Source organism: Lactuca virosa, chromosome 4 (genome assembly GCF_052849685.1).
Source record: "Lactuca virosa cultivar CGN04683 chromosome 4, Lactuca_virosa_CGN04683_v6, whole genome shotgun sequence".
Taxonomy (NCBI): Eukaryota; Viridiplantae; Streptophyta; class Magnoliopsida; order Asterales; family Asteraceae; genus Lactuca; species Lactuca virosa.
In genome coordinates, this window is record NC_136429.1 from 160,890,217 (window position 1) to 160,904,016 (window position 13,800).

The 13,800-nt window shown below is 34.1% G+C and overlaps 2 protein-coding genes across 2 annotated transcripts; both read right to left on the bottom strand.

Annotated features, from left to right (window-relative positions):
* Window positions 1–760: 760 nt before the first annotated feature.
* Window positions 761–1,619, bottom strand: LOC145107636 (large ribosomal subunit protein uL15x). Its single transcript, XM_079044571.1, has 2 exons — window positions 1,508–1,619; window positions 761–1,341 (listed from the first exon to the last, which is right to left on the bottom strand). The coding sequence occupies exon 2, from the start codon at window positions 1,333–1,335 to the stop codon at window positions 895–897; it is 441 nt and encodes a 146-aa protein (XP_078900697.1). The 5' UTR covers window positions 1,336–1,341; window positions 1,508–1,619; the 3' UTR covers window positions 761–894.
* Window positions 1,620–8,650: 7,031 nt separating this feature from the next.
* LOC145107637 (P-loop containing nucleoside triphosphate hydrolases superfamily protein) lies at window positions 8,651–13,589 on the bottom strand. The gene is made up of 10 exons (XM_079044572.1): window positions 13,400–13,589; window positions 12,599–13,266; window positions 12,321–12,500; window positions 12,061–12,222; window positions 11,821–11,975; window positions 11,621–11,713; window positions 11,087–11,172; window positions 10,756–10,982; window positions 8,984–9,211; window positions 8,651–8,890 (listed from the first exon to the last, which is right to left on the bottom strand). Exons 1-10 carry the CDS (start codon window positions 13,453–13,455, stop codon window positions 8,778–8,780), a joined length of 1,968 nt encoding a protein of 655 aa, XP_078900698.1. The 5' UTR covers window positions 13,456–13,589; the 3' UTR covers window positions 8,651–8,777.
* Window positions 13,590–13,800: the final 211 nt, after the last annotated feature.

The following is a 13,800-nucleotide window of genomic DNA, read 5'->3' on the forward strand; positions in this document are numbered from 1 at the left end:
TGTTAGAGAAAAGGTACTAAACCAAAGCTTTATTTTCCTAATGTAGTGTTTGGTATGATGAAATATTCTCTTAGACAAACATTTGCTTCATATAGTTAGTTCAGTGTATGTGGTAAAAGCCATTATATTCACATATTTGTTACAAAAGTAATTTGGTTTCTCCTATAAACTATAAACTATATAAAGTAAAGATAAACTAATAAGACAGCGAAGAAAATAAATATTAGAGGTGAAAGTACATTGCTTTATATAGAGGGAAAGTACATTGCTATTTCTTGTAATTATCCCTTTTTCTAATATTATTGGAAATTTGATAGATTTTTATAATCTTAGACATATTCCAAGAAGTTGTAGCTACGTCCTTATAAAGTTCTTGTCACGTCATCTTACAAAGCTCTAATTCAACCAATTCCAGACACCGAACAATATTCATCCATTTTTTAAAAATTTTGTTTGAAATATAAACATCTCTAAAATTTACTCAACTTGAGTTTACACTTTATTGTAGGCATGAATTCATTCCATCAAAAGTAGATTCCCCAATATCGCGAGCTTGCATAACTTTTTTGTAGCCAAATTACTAGATAATAAAATGTCCGTCTTAAAAGGGTGAAAATTATCAACTTTGCGTTCAATAGTTTCTTTGCTATTCGATTTTGGTAATAGAACTTGTTTAGTTTTTATTGAAATTAACATGACACCATTGTCTAGCATCTCATTAAAACAGAAAACCTAAACTAGGATAACCAAAGATGATGTCTTTATAGAAAGAGTCTATTGTATTCCGAAAACAACTCATATGGAAACAAAATTCATGTTCAAAAGAACCAAACAGCCTAAAAAAGGATGCAGGTAATTATAAGAAAAAGAAGATACAGTAACCGCAAAACAAACCTAAGCAGTAAGCAAAACAGCACCACCAGCCTCTTTAATCTTCTTCTCCGCTGTCTTTGATATAAGCTTCGCCTTAACAACCATCGGATGCGACGGAGGCACCATACCTTTCCCTAAAACCTTGAAGAATCCGTGCTGTGATACATCGACTACAGGGATCTTGTCGGCGGAGGCATTCTCTCGCACGTCCTGAGGAACCATGGACCAGAGCTTGTCGACGTTGACGATGGGGCAATAGAACTTGTTTCGTAGCTTGTGGAAGTACCTCATTCCGACTTTACCGAAGTACCCTGGATGATATTTGTCGAAGAGGATACGGTGGTGGTGCATTCCTCCGGCGTTACCCCTACCTCCTGGATGCTTCCTGTGTTTTCCGATACGACCATGTCCGGCACTCACGTGACCCCGCTTTTTACGGTTCTTCCTGAGTCTGGTCGTCATTCTACCCTAAAGTACCCAAAAGGATTTCAAATCAACAATGAAAACGATTATATGTATATGAATGCATTGAGTTCTAACATAAAGTTGACCATTCTAAGAATTTGATACGCATAACAGCTACAGAATCATAATTGGATAGCTGATGAAAAGAACAGTAAACAACTATGAATACCTGAAAGGAAAACTCCGGCTACAAGCGGCAGCGACGACGCTAGGGCAGAGTATCTCAGCTACATAAATAGGAACCCTAACTCGATTTATAGCCTATAAAAGATCCAATGGATATCTCTTCGTGGGCTTATGGCTAATGCCGATTCTAATTTGGGTTGTAGGCCTAAAGTAAACTAAGACCAATTCCAATCATAACATCAATATTTATATACTTTTTGTGGAAATTTTATATAAATCATAATTCAAACTCCAACAGTAACCACATAATAAAAATACAATGTTATAACTGACATATAATAATTTCAGAAAATTTAAAAGGCCAATTAAATCATAAAGTGGTTTTTGGTGTTGGAATGGTTGACCTCTATATATGGAGGACATTGTTGGAAAAAATAGGGTTTGTAGTGAAGATCTGGATACCAACTTGGATCGTGAGAATACCTTCCGAACTGATATTTTTACCTTATGCATGGGTTGCAATAAATTCATCCTAGGATAATCCAAGTGGGCACTTACGATTCTAAGCATAGAAATCGTAAAGCCAAATTGCTAGAAAGATTATGTGAGTGTATGAGAACCGAGAGCTAATTTCCGTATATCTTTTCCCTTAAGGAAGAGTCATTTATATAATAAACGAAATTAGAGTTTCATTAGGGTTGGGTCGTCATTAGTTGCTTTTGAAGCAAGTCAGGGTAATCCAGATTTTAATGATGATTTAGGGTTACCAAAACTAACGAGTTTCGTTAGTTTTACCATAATCACCCTTAGACCCCGCTAGGGGCGCTGCCCCTAAACCCCACCAAAGGGGCGCCGCCCCTTTGGAAACTCCGGACCCAGGGGCGTTGCCCCTGGACCTCCGAATTGTCGTCGAACAGGCTTCTAATTCGATCTTATATATGTGTGCACTCCGCACCAACCCGTACATATATTAGGGTACAAATTATAAAGTCTCTTATCTCACATATTAGTTCCAATTACATAAAATAACATGGTGACACTAAAATCACCAACAGGCATTATTCATCTACACAAAAATAATATAACAGTTAAAGGTTTGTTGTAATATAAATGACCTCTAAAATGGTTTAGAGGTCCATTGGAAATTAGAATTGGCCTAATATGTCTGATACTATGTGTGAGACTCGTGTATTACACGGGTTTATTAAAAAGAAAATTAAATAGCAAGGTGTAAACATTAAACATTTTTAAAGTAAAATTTCAAAACTTAGCAATATAACATCTTTCCAATGTTGCTAATATATAGAAACTTGAATTTTCAAAAAAAAGTCAGCTTCTAAAAATTAGTATTCGAATCGGACTGGTTCCTTACATGTATAGAATTTTTTTTTTAAAAAAAAATTGTATATGATGTAACAAAATTCTAGTTCGAGATTGTTTTAAACTACATTCTGTAATATGCATCCTTGATAGGAGGAATACAAAATTTTAGATAATTTTAATAACATTTATAAATACAAAGATTTAATTCAAATCCATAGTATGTTTCACATATGCAATGACATGAAAGTAACGTAGAGTAACAATAAAACTGCAACTCATCTGTGAAGTTTTGAGTTGCTAAATTATAAACATCAATTAATTAATTTCTATTGACAACAATAAAAGATTAAAAATAACAAAAGTTCATTAAAACGAAAATAATATCATGATAGAAAGCACATGTCTAGAATATAAAATTTGTAATTTAATTAAAACTGGAAATTCTTAAAAAAAGATGTGTCATTGCAAATTACATAAACAAAGATGGTTAAGATTACAATTTAACGTTCAATTCCATCATGGAATGAAGAACAAACCACAAGCAGACCAAGGAATGAAAGTAACAAATTTTAACCCTTTAGTCTTCCATGATTTTTCTTTATTGGCAGGGGCTAATTCGGAAATATGAATAGTTGAAAAGTAAAAAGATGAAGGATCGGTTTCTTGAATCTCATATATTCTTGGATCTTGATCTTCAAAAATCTTCCAAAACCGGACAATACAATATTCACTAACACTTGCCAAGTATTTACCATCATGACTGAACTTTAGGATTGAGATGTAACCATTGTGTGTTGCAAACTCTTGTGTGGCATAAAGAGAATGATAATTCTTTTGATTTCTTTTTTATGTGTCTGTACAGGAACTGAATGAGTACAAACATTGGTTTTTGAGTCTATGTGATTGGGCTTCAAAGTTACTGATTCCTCATGTTTATTTGTGATTGGAGCCATAATGTTTAGCTTTTGTATTTCTTCCTCATATCTAACAAACTAACAGTTATCCTTCTTTCCGTGAAGACCCATGAGAAGATGAACTAAAACTCTTTATTAAACCATTGTCATGGAAGTAGAATGATGTTTTTCTCAATATGTCTTCACCTGATCCATCCCAATTTCCAGTTTTGACTCCATGATGCTCCTTTAAACCAGAACATACCAACTCAATGGCTCTATTTGATCAAACAGTCAATGATGGCTGCCTACATAAAAAACCATCTTGAAAGTCTGGATTTTGAGGCAGCACAAGAACTGTATTCATTTATTTCATAAATGAAATGATCTTCACATTTCTCTTTTCCTTCTCTGTTTACAAGCCATTTAGAATTTAAACCCATGATCTCAAGAATTTATCACGACCAGTTCTAACATGATTACTCCCAATTCGCTCATGGTCATCCTCCTCGGTTTCAAATATGTAAAAACGTCAAGACATGAATAATGACAGATGTTGAAAGTTGACCCCATTAATTAAACTTGAATACCGGTTACTTCTCCCAAGATTTTCACTCGATCTGGTGACTAAATTTCCAGCAACCAACTACGGTAGAAAATCATTGTCAACATCTATATAATGTTGATGAACCTTCAACAAACCATATATGACGGGTGGAATTGAAGCATCTGGTTCTTCTTTTGCAGGAATCAACACCTAAAATAAACTAACTGAAAACGGTAAGGGACAAAAGAAGAAAAGAGAGAATAGATGATAAAACCCCCAAATCGCCCCAGTCTCCGATGCAGGGCTCACCTAATTACTCCAAAATTATCCTGTAGAAATGCACATATCAGTAAACCTATAAAATTGTTGAATCCTATTTTCTTGACGAATCAGGTGATTCTTATCTTCAATTAAGTTTTTGTGAGATAGATGAAGCGGGAAGGGATTTTGAGAGACAGAGTTAGTGTGGGATAATATTGAGAATGATTTGACTTTGTAAAAGAATTAGAAATTAAATGAAAAGAAATCAGGTATTGAATGGAGAGAAATCAGGATTTTTTAAATGGTATTAAAACGAAAAGATTAAAGGGTGAAAATATGGTAATTAATTCCTAATTAAATGTGTATCATATCAGTTTTATTCAAGGTTCTAAAAAGCTCGTCATGGCTCCGCCATGGCGCGCCATGACTTCAAGGCTTGTGCGGTTGTGCCTCCCGCCAAACTTTACCAAAACGTCGTCTTAACTCATATATGTGTATAAAATAGAATAATAGTTGAAAATACATATTAAAATATTAATTATATACAAAATTGCCGCATTAAGTTACGCCTTACAAACGACGTGGCTCGCCAAGGCTCGGAAAAGCTTGAGGTTTGACATTGTCGCCAAGTCACGCCTTACGTTATTTAGAACCTTGGCTTTATTATTTAAAAAAATAAAAAATAAATAAAAATGACAAGTTGAAAAAGCTTATGTGTAATTTTTTGATAGCATCTGAAAAGAAAATATAAATTACAAGAAAATTACAAGTGGCAAAAACATTTTTATTTATTAGGGTAGATTCTTTTTTTTAATATAAAATTAATCTGATTTTTGGGCTTTTCTCTCAATCTTTCGCTAGCATGGCTTCTCAATGGCTATATTTGACCAAACAATCAGTGATGGCTGCCTAAACAAAAAAACATCTTGAAAGTCTGGATTTTGAGGCAGGACAAGAACTGTCTTCATTTATTTCATAAATGAAATCATCTTCACATTTCTCTTTTCCTTCTCTGTTTACAAGTCATTTAGAATTTAAACCCATGATCGCAAGAATTTATCACGACCAGTTCTAACATGATTACTCCCAAGTCGCTCATGGTCATCCTCATCGGTTTCAAATATGTAAAAACATCAAGAAAGACATGAATAATGATAGATGTTAAAGTTGACCCCATTAATTAAACTTGAATACCGGTTACTTCTCCCAAGATTTTCACTCGATCTGGTGACTGATTGTCCAGCAGCCAACTACGTTAAAAATCATTGTCAACATCTATATATTGTTGATGAACCTTCAACAAACCGCCTGTGTTCTTCTTTTGCAGAAACCAACACCTAAAATAAACTAACTGAAAACGGTAAGGGGACAAAAGAAGAAAAGAGAGAATAGAAGATAAAACCCCCTAAATCACCCCAGTCTCTGATGTTTCACCTAATTACTCCAAAATTATCCAATAGAAATGCACATGTCAGTAAACCTATAAAATTGTTGAATCCTATTCTCTTGATGAATCATGGTGATTCTTGTCTTCAATTAAGGTTTTGTGAGATAGATGAAGCGGGAAGGGATTTTGAGAGACAGGGTTAGCGTGAGATAATATTGAGAATGATTTGACTTTGTAAAAAAATTAGAAATTAAATGAAAAGAAATCAAGTATTGAATGGAGAGAAATCAGGATTTTTTAAATGGTATTAAAACGACAAGATTAGAGGGTGAAAATATGGTAATTAATTCCTAATTAAATGTGTATCATATTAGTTTTATTATTTAAAAAAAATCAAAAAAAAATTAAAAATGACAAGTGGAAAAAGCTGATGTGTAATTTTTTGATAGCATCTGAAAATAAAAAATAAATTACAAGAAAATTACAAGTGGCAAAAACATTTTTATTTATTAGGGTAGATTCTTTTTTTTAAATATAAAATTAATCTGACTTTTGGGCTTTTCTCTCAATCTTTCGCTAGCATGGCTTCTCGCAAACCGACCATGTTATTTGATATATGTCAAAAACGAGGTGACATTAACAGGCAGTGTTTTTGTGTCACAGATGGATATGTTTTATGTTTTATTAATATATTAAATAAACAGTTTATTTTTCCAGCTTACAGCATAAATATATATATATATATATATATATATATATATATATATATATATATATATATATATATATATATATATATATATATATAGAGAGAGAGAGAGAGAGAGGTGAGTTCAATTGAGAAAATAAAAAAGGTTGAGAATGGGGGAATCATTCTCAGCCACTCATTTAATCTAAGCATAAAAAGACACGGTGGCAAACTTGTAAATATGTTAATAACCTTCAATCTCAAATACGTAACTATAGAGAGTTCGATAACAGTTCGTTCATCATCAAAATTTCTCCTCCAACCTTCAACAATTACCCAGTGTTAATCAATCATCGATATTCGTGGCTGGGAGGTTCGCCGTTCAAGACAGATTCGCAACCTAGATTCATCAATTTCATCGATTTCTTTGTTGAATACTCCGAATGTTCGTAGCTTGCAAGCATTTGTTAAAGTTCATAACGAATTTGGAACTGGAATTTCCCAGATTCGCAAACGAAATCAGTTGGAATCGGTTTTCGTTGTTCATGAAATTGGAATCGGAGTTCTGGACTCGCAGTCACAGTCGACATTGAAGGACTCAGAATTGATACTCACAGGTTCCCAATCGGATTTTCGGAAATCAAAATCAAAATGAGAAATCGATCAGACATATGATGTCGCATCTGAAGTCGAAATCGGAAGTATATGATGATTTTGGAATTGATAACTTGATGTTTTTAACATTTTTAAAATAGTTAACTTGTATGCACTCCAACTGTTTGATGAAATGCATAAACTGAATTACCACGTTATATTCACATATGAATATGTTTTCTCACCTGAATCAGTATATGATTATTAAAAAGACAAAACAAATATGCAATTCTGTATGTTATTCATATGTGAATAACATATAAAAATTATATATATTTGTCAAAATATCTTCTAATATTCATAAGTGAATATATTCACAAGTGAATATACATTGTAATATTCATATGTGAATATACTGTGTAATATTCATAAGTGAATATATCATCTAATATTCACAAGTGAATATACTATGTAATATTCACATGTGATATACCATGTAATACTATGTAATATTCGCATATGAAATATCATTTAATATTCATAAGTGAATATATCATCTAATATTCACAAGTAAATATACTATGTTAATATTCACAAGTGAATACATCGTCCAATATTTAAATATGAATATACTATGTTTATTATATGCTATATTCATATATGAATGATACTTAAATTGTAAAAAAAATAAATCATATTTTTTATTCATAAGTGAATAACGAATGTACTGTAATAAAACCTGGTGCATTTTTATTCACTTATGAATAACGATAGCTAAAAATATAAAAAAAAAAAATTATTTTATCTTAAAACTATATCAATATGGATGTCTATTTGTAGAGAATAAAAAATCATGAATTTTGGTATATTTAAAATCATTTTTTTGATAAAAATAGCTTCTAAAAATTAAAAAAACGAAAAAAAACTATGTTTTTGTATATATTAAGGTAATGATTAGCATAGTTTAAGGAAATATGTTTTGTTGGAAAACACATATCTATTCATTTCCCATTTCCGCTGGTACGACGGAGGCTTTTGCGGCAAAAATAAATGAGTGACTGAGAATGATTCTCCCATTCTCAACCTTTTTTTTTCTCAATTGAACCCTCCCCTATATATATATATATATATATATATATATATATATATATATATATATATATATATATCATTGGACAATATCTCTAATAATAAAAGCATAGTAGAAGGTTAAACAACCCATTCAGGAGGGGCGTCTTTTCATACACGATGTGTTGCTCACATGATAAATTATCGGTTCAAGTGGACTTGACAAGACCATTGATGAATTTAGGAAAAATGCTATGAATTATTGTTACAAAAAGCAAGGACAAGTATAACATATTAACTAACCAGATTGAATTCCATATATCATATGCTTAAAAGTAGTTTACGACAACAGAAAACATTAAAATTATTTTATGACAAAATAAAAAGGAATAGATTTGCATCCAAAAAGAAACATACCACCCACATGTGAAACACTCCTAGTAACTTTAAAAAAAAAATGTGCTACAATTACATTCTGTGGAAAAACAGAAAAAATATCCATAACAAGTGTAGTCTTAGAAAAATATCCTACAATAAGTTAAGTGTTCTACTCTACCAATGCCCTTTCCCACCAATAGGAACCGTGTTGGATCCCGACATCATACCTCGGTTGCCATACCCACCACCACCTCCTCGACCCCTCGATCTAAAGTTCCCACCAGAACCTATTAATTACAATAATCCATCATTTTTTATCATAAAAAATAAATATTAATTAAATAAAACGTTCAAAAGTTAAGTTAAGAAAATTGAATTACCTCCACCACCGGTTGACCGGGTCATAGAAGACAATGCAAGAGGAACAGCTTGACCAGCTTCTTGAAGAATCTTAACAAGCTCTCTTGCGTGTTTTGCATTTGAATGTGTGAAAAAAGTAACAGCAATTCCTTTAGCTCCTGCACGCCCAGTACGCCCTATCCTATGAACGTAGTCTTCGAGGCTTGATGGGAAATCATAATTGATCACGCATTTTATGTCCTTCACATCTACGGTTTTCAATTCAATATAACAACAGATTAAATTTAAAATTAATTCTTTAGATATGGAATTGGAATAAAATGGCAACCTTATCCCATTCATTCCCTGATTTTCTTTCAAAGCTCATAATCCAATTCCAATTCCAACCATTTGTTTCTCTGAGTCAACCGGGCTGTCACCTCATAACCGTGGATGGGCCGCGAGGCGATCAAATGTCTAAAAATCACAACTACTTGCATCATACTATTTCTACCCTACCTATTACAGCATTCTACTTTAACAAGTACAATGCTATGTTGGCTAGATTTTTACAATCCCTTGTAGGAAATAAAAATTATAATTTCACTATGTTGTAATGAAAAAAGAAATGGAAGTGGGATGCTATAATACAAAGATAAAAGAAGTATGTTTTATTTCTTACATTTAAGCCCTTAATAAGGAGAGTCCAATTCTGTGTAGAACAGAATGAACTTAAGGTTGCTACTCAAATTAAATTTTCAAACATATAAAGAGGGGTGTTTATGTTTAGATGTGTGCCTGCAAAGTGATTATTGCAATTCATAATCAATTGCTTAAATCAAGTGTAGTTGGATAATTTCACATTTACCTCAATCAGCTGAATTTGACTATGAAGTCGAAATCAGCTTTAGAACTAGAAGCACATCCAAACACCCCCTTAACAACAAAAAGATATTAATAATAATGCAGCAACTACATGACACTTTGTCAAACTATGACTTCAGTGTCAACAGCAGCATGAATGCATGACATAAAACAAAAGTAATAATGTATAGGGTAAATTACAAAAAATAGCAACATACTTTACTCTTTTTACCAACTTAGACAACATACTCTATATTTTTACCCATACTTGAATTTTTTCTACCCATTTTAGCCTTTTGTTTATATTTTTTACCTATAGTAGCAACATCTAACCCAAAACAGCAGCACATTGCTATTATTAGTGAAGATTGAAGAAATAAAGGAATGTTGCTATTATGGGTAAAAAAATTGGTAAAAAGAATAAAGTAAGTCGCTATTGATAGTTAGTAGTTCTTAACTTCTAATGTCTAGTGTATTATGTGTTGTTGGACTAAAATTTATACCAAAGAATCCTAGGGGTGTTCATGGTTCTGTTAACCTTAAAAAAACTAGACCTAAGTGAACCATATTTCAGTTAACCTCGATCTCAGGTTGACAATCTATTTGGTCTGATGATTTTTTTAACCCTAGAAAATCCAAACTTCCAAGGTTATTATATTATGGGATCAGATGCAAGTTTTTTCCTAATCCTTTATAAAGGATTCTATGCATAACCATATCCATACTGGACGTGAAATGCTAAAATAGAAGTGGAAATGATGCAGCCTCCCCGTATAGATGATGTTCCTCTGAGTATTTGTGGGAACTGTGTTGTGGCACAAACTCATATATACATACTCCCTTCCCCTTTGGCACCCAAACCACAAATTATTTTGTCAGGTAAAAGTAGACAGCAGCCGGCAACTCCCATTCCCATAAGTTTAATGACCTAAAAACAATTTCATCCTACCAAGACCACGTGCAGCAACATCAGTGGCTGTCATTATAAGACTCCTTCCACTTTTAAATTCAGCCAACACCCAATCCCTTTCACTTTGGCTTTTATCACCATGGATGGATAATGCAGGCCATCCATCCATTCTAAGTTGTCTTGTCACTTGATCACATCCTTTTTTTGTTTCTACAAATATTAGGATTCTGCTTCCATCCATCATTTCTTTCAGAACTCCAATAAGCCTGTGTTGTGTCAGTGTCAATTAAACTTCAATCACACAAGAAAAGGAGACTCTTTTCTTTTATGTAAAAACTAAAAAGTAGTAATTTTTTTTATTTATTTATACCTGCTGTACTTCTCCATGTCTGTTACGACTTCAATTACCTGGTTTATTGCCTGATTGGCTTTCAGAACAGGGGATCCTATGATCACCTAAAGAGTTCCATGTTTATAACAGGATCAGATAAGCAATTTAAAAGTATGCTTCTCTTTTACTTAATGGGTTAAGCATTTAATCTGTACATGAATGTTTCTTTTTTTACTTAAACATGAATAAATGACTTCATTTGTTAAGCCTAAAATCCTGGCTTGATGTATGAAGACACCATTACAGTTTACTTATTTTCCTTTCTTCTTTTTTCCTTCAAACTCCTCTCACGTTATAACTGATGAGCATTGTTAAAGATTTTTGATAAAATGGTCATTTAGTCTCATTTTCAAACAGTTTATTCTGTCTAGAATAGAGGCAGACTTTATGTATACAGCACTTTATCCACACAGACATCATTACCCATTCAGCCATTTTACTCATAAATGGCTTAAAGGGGACAAAAGAAACACCCCCTGAGTATAGAGTAATAAGGTAAAAGTAAATAGTAACCTTGTATGGATTGCGTAAGAACTGTCTTGCCAAACTCTCGACCTCTTTAGGCCATGTTGCACTCCAATAGAGAGTTTGTCTATCTGGTCTGATCTGTCAAAATTAAGCACCTCCAAAAACTTAGCATAAGATACTTGATTATAGTGGACATTTAAAGCTGCAGTTAAGGGGGAAAAAATCATATGAGAAGTGCAACATACTTGGGAAATGATTTTTCTGATTTGAGGCTCAAATCCCATATCTAACATACGATCAGCTTCATCCAAAACAAGGTAAGTCACTCTTTTCAAGTTTGTTTGACGAGCTTCTAGCATATCTATCAACCGACCAGGTGTGCCAATGACAATTTCAACCCCTGAAATAAAGATCACATATGCTTGTAAATTCATCTTTATTTCCAAAAAAGAATATGGTTTTATATAAATTGGCAATTGGAGTACCTCTTTGAAGATCACGAATCTGTGGACCCTTAGGGGCACCACCATATATGCAAGTGCTTCTTATATTAGAATGCGAAGCAAATTTGCCAGCTTCTTGTTGGATTTGTACAGCCAATTCTCGAGTAGGAGCCAATACTAATACAATGGGACCATCTCCATGAACTAATTTTGGGAAATACAGACAGAAAAAAAGTAACATGATAAATTAGAAGAATGGAATCTCACAAAGACAAATTAAAAGTATATAGTAAGTTACTAACCCAATGGAGGTTGTGCAGAAACATGGACTACAGCAGGCAGCAAATATGACAAAGTCTTGCCAGAACCAGTCTCTGCAATCCCAATTAGATCTCTTCCCTTTAAAGCCATAGGCCATCCTTGGGCCTGAATTGGTGTTGGCTCAACAAATCCCAGTCTGGAAATGACATCTAGACAGTAACCTACACAGAATGAAAAACCATTAATTGACTGATAAGAGTTTGAGATAGCAGAGATAGGAGAAAAGGTGAGCAATTTTCTCAGGGTATAGACTCATTACCAGGAAAACCTGCCTCATGAAACATCCGGATTGGCTTTGGGACATCATGTCCTTCAACAGTAATCTCCCTCCGACCACGGTAAACTGCCACCTCTTGATCAGTCATGTCCCTTACAGAAGGAAATTCGATGTAGAAGTTCTTCTCAAATGGTACCAAGTTGCCAAAATCTTGCTTTGGTAAAGCTATACTATCCAAGTCCCCTTTAGCGCCACTTCCTCTTCCTCCTCTACCACCACCACGACCACCATCAAAGCTCCTCCCTCCACCTCGCCCACCTCTCCCTCCGTCACGCCCACCACCCTGATATCCTCTGTCGAAACCTCTACCACCGCCACCGCCACCTCTGCTGCCACCGCGACCTGAATTAAAACCTCTACCTCCTCTGCCTCTACCACCATCAAAGCCTCCATTGCTCATTCTTCCACCACCATCTCTCCCAGAGCCGAACCCTCTCCCTCCCCTTCCACCCCCACCTGCGCCAATATTAAAACCTCCCCGAACACCAGGTTCGAAAGGAGGGTATCCACTTCCAGCAGCTCTTCCACCGCCGACAAAAGACGGTGGTGGTGCTGGAGGACCTCTGAATGGAGCCGGTCCACCGCGGACGTAGTTTGGAGCAGCACCTACCGCAGGGGGTCCCGCCGTAGGCGGTAATCCCATAAAATCACTGACACATTGAACATATCAACAAATGAATCATTCAATCAAAACTAATGCCTAAAAACAACTACGGAACAAACAGATACGTATTGACTTCGAATATTAACAATCTGAACGAAAAAAGTAGGTTTATATGGTACCTCCGACGCTGATGGTAAGAACCGGCGTCCACAATTCTGTCGTCGTAACGATTCATCACGGTTGATTGAAATCGATGATGGTTTCCGGATTCAGGGTTAGGGTTTTGAAAAGTGCTCGAGGGTTTGACTGATCTGAAAGAAGGAAAAAAGAGAGGGACAGGGAATGATATTTTCCTCCTCAGATATTTTGTCGCCACCATTGGTAAGTTTTTTTAACAAACTATATTAAAATTTTGGTAAGTTTTTTTTAACAAAACTATATTAAATTTTTGGAAAATATATTTTTTGATTTATACGTATTTGGTACTGAGTTTTGTTTTTCGTCTATATTTACTCCTTTAACTTATTAAACTATACACATTCAGTCCTTAGACTGACTACTCCAGATAGGCCGGAAAAAA

Excerpts from the sequence above, each read along its gene's own strand:
- LOC145107636 (XM_079044571.1), bottom strand. The coding sequence starts at position 1,335 with ATGACGACCAGACTCAGGAAGAACCGTAAAAAGCGGGGTCACGTGAGT.
- LOC145107637 (XM_079044572.1), bottom strand. The coding sequence starts at position 13,455 with ATGAATCGTTACGACGACAGAATTGTGGACGCCGGTTCTTACCATCAG. Across the intron at positions 12,501-12,598 it reads TCATGAGGCAGGTTTTCCTG|GTTACTGTCTAGATGTCATT; the intron begins GTAATGAGTCTA and ends CATTCTGTGTAG. Across the intron at positions 11,714-11,820 it reads TCAGAAAAATCATTTCCCAA|ATCAGACCAGATAGACAAAC; the intron begins GTATGTTGCACT and ends TAATTTTGACAG.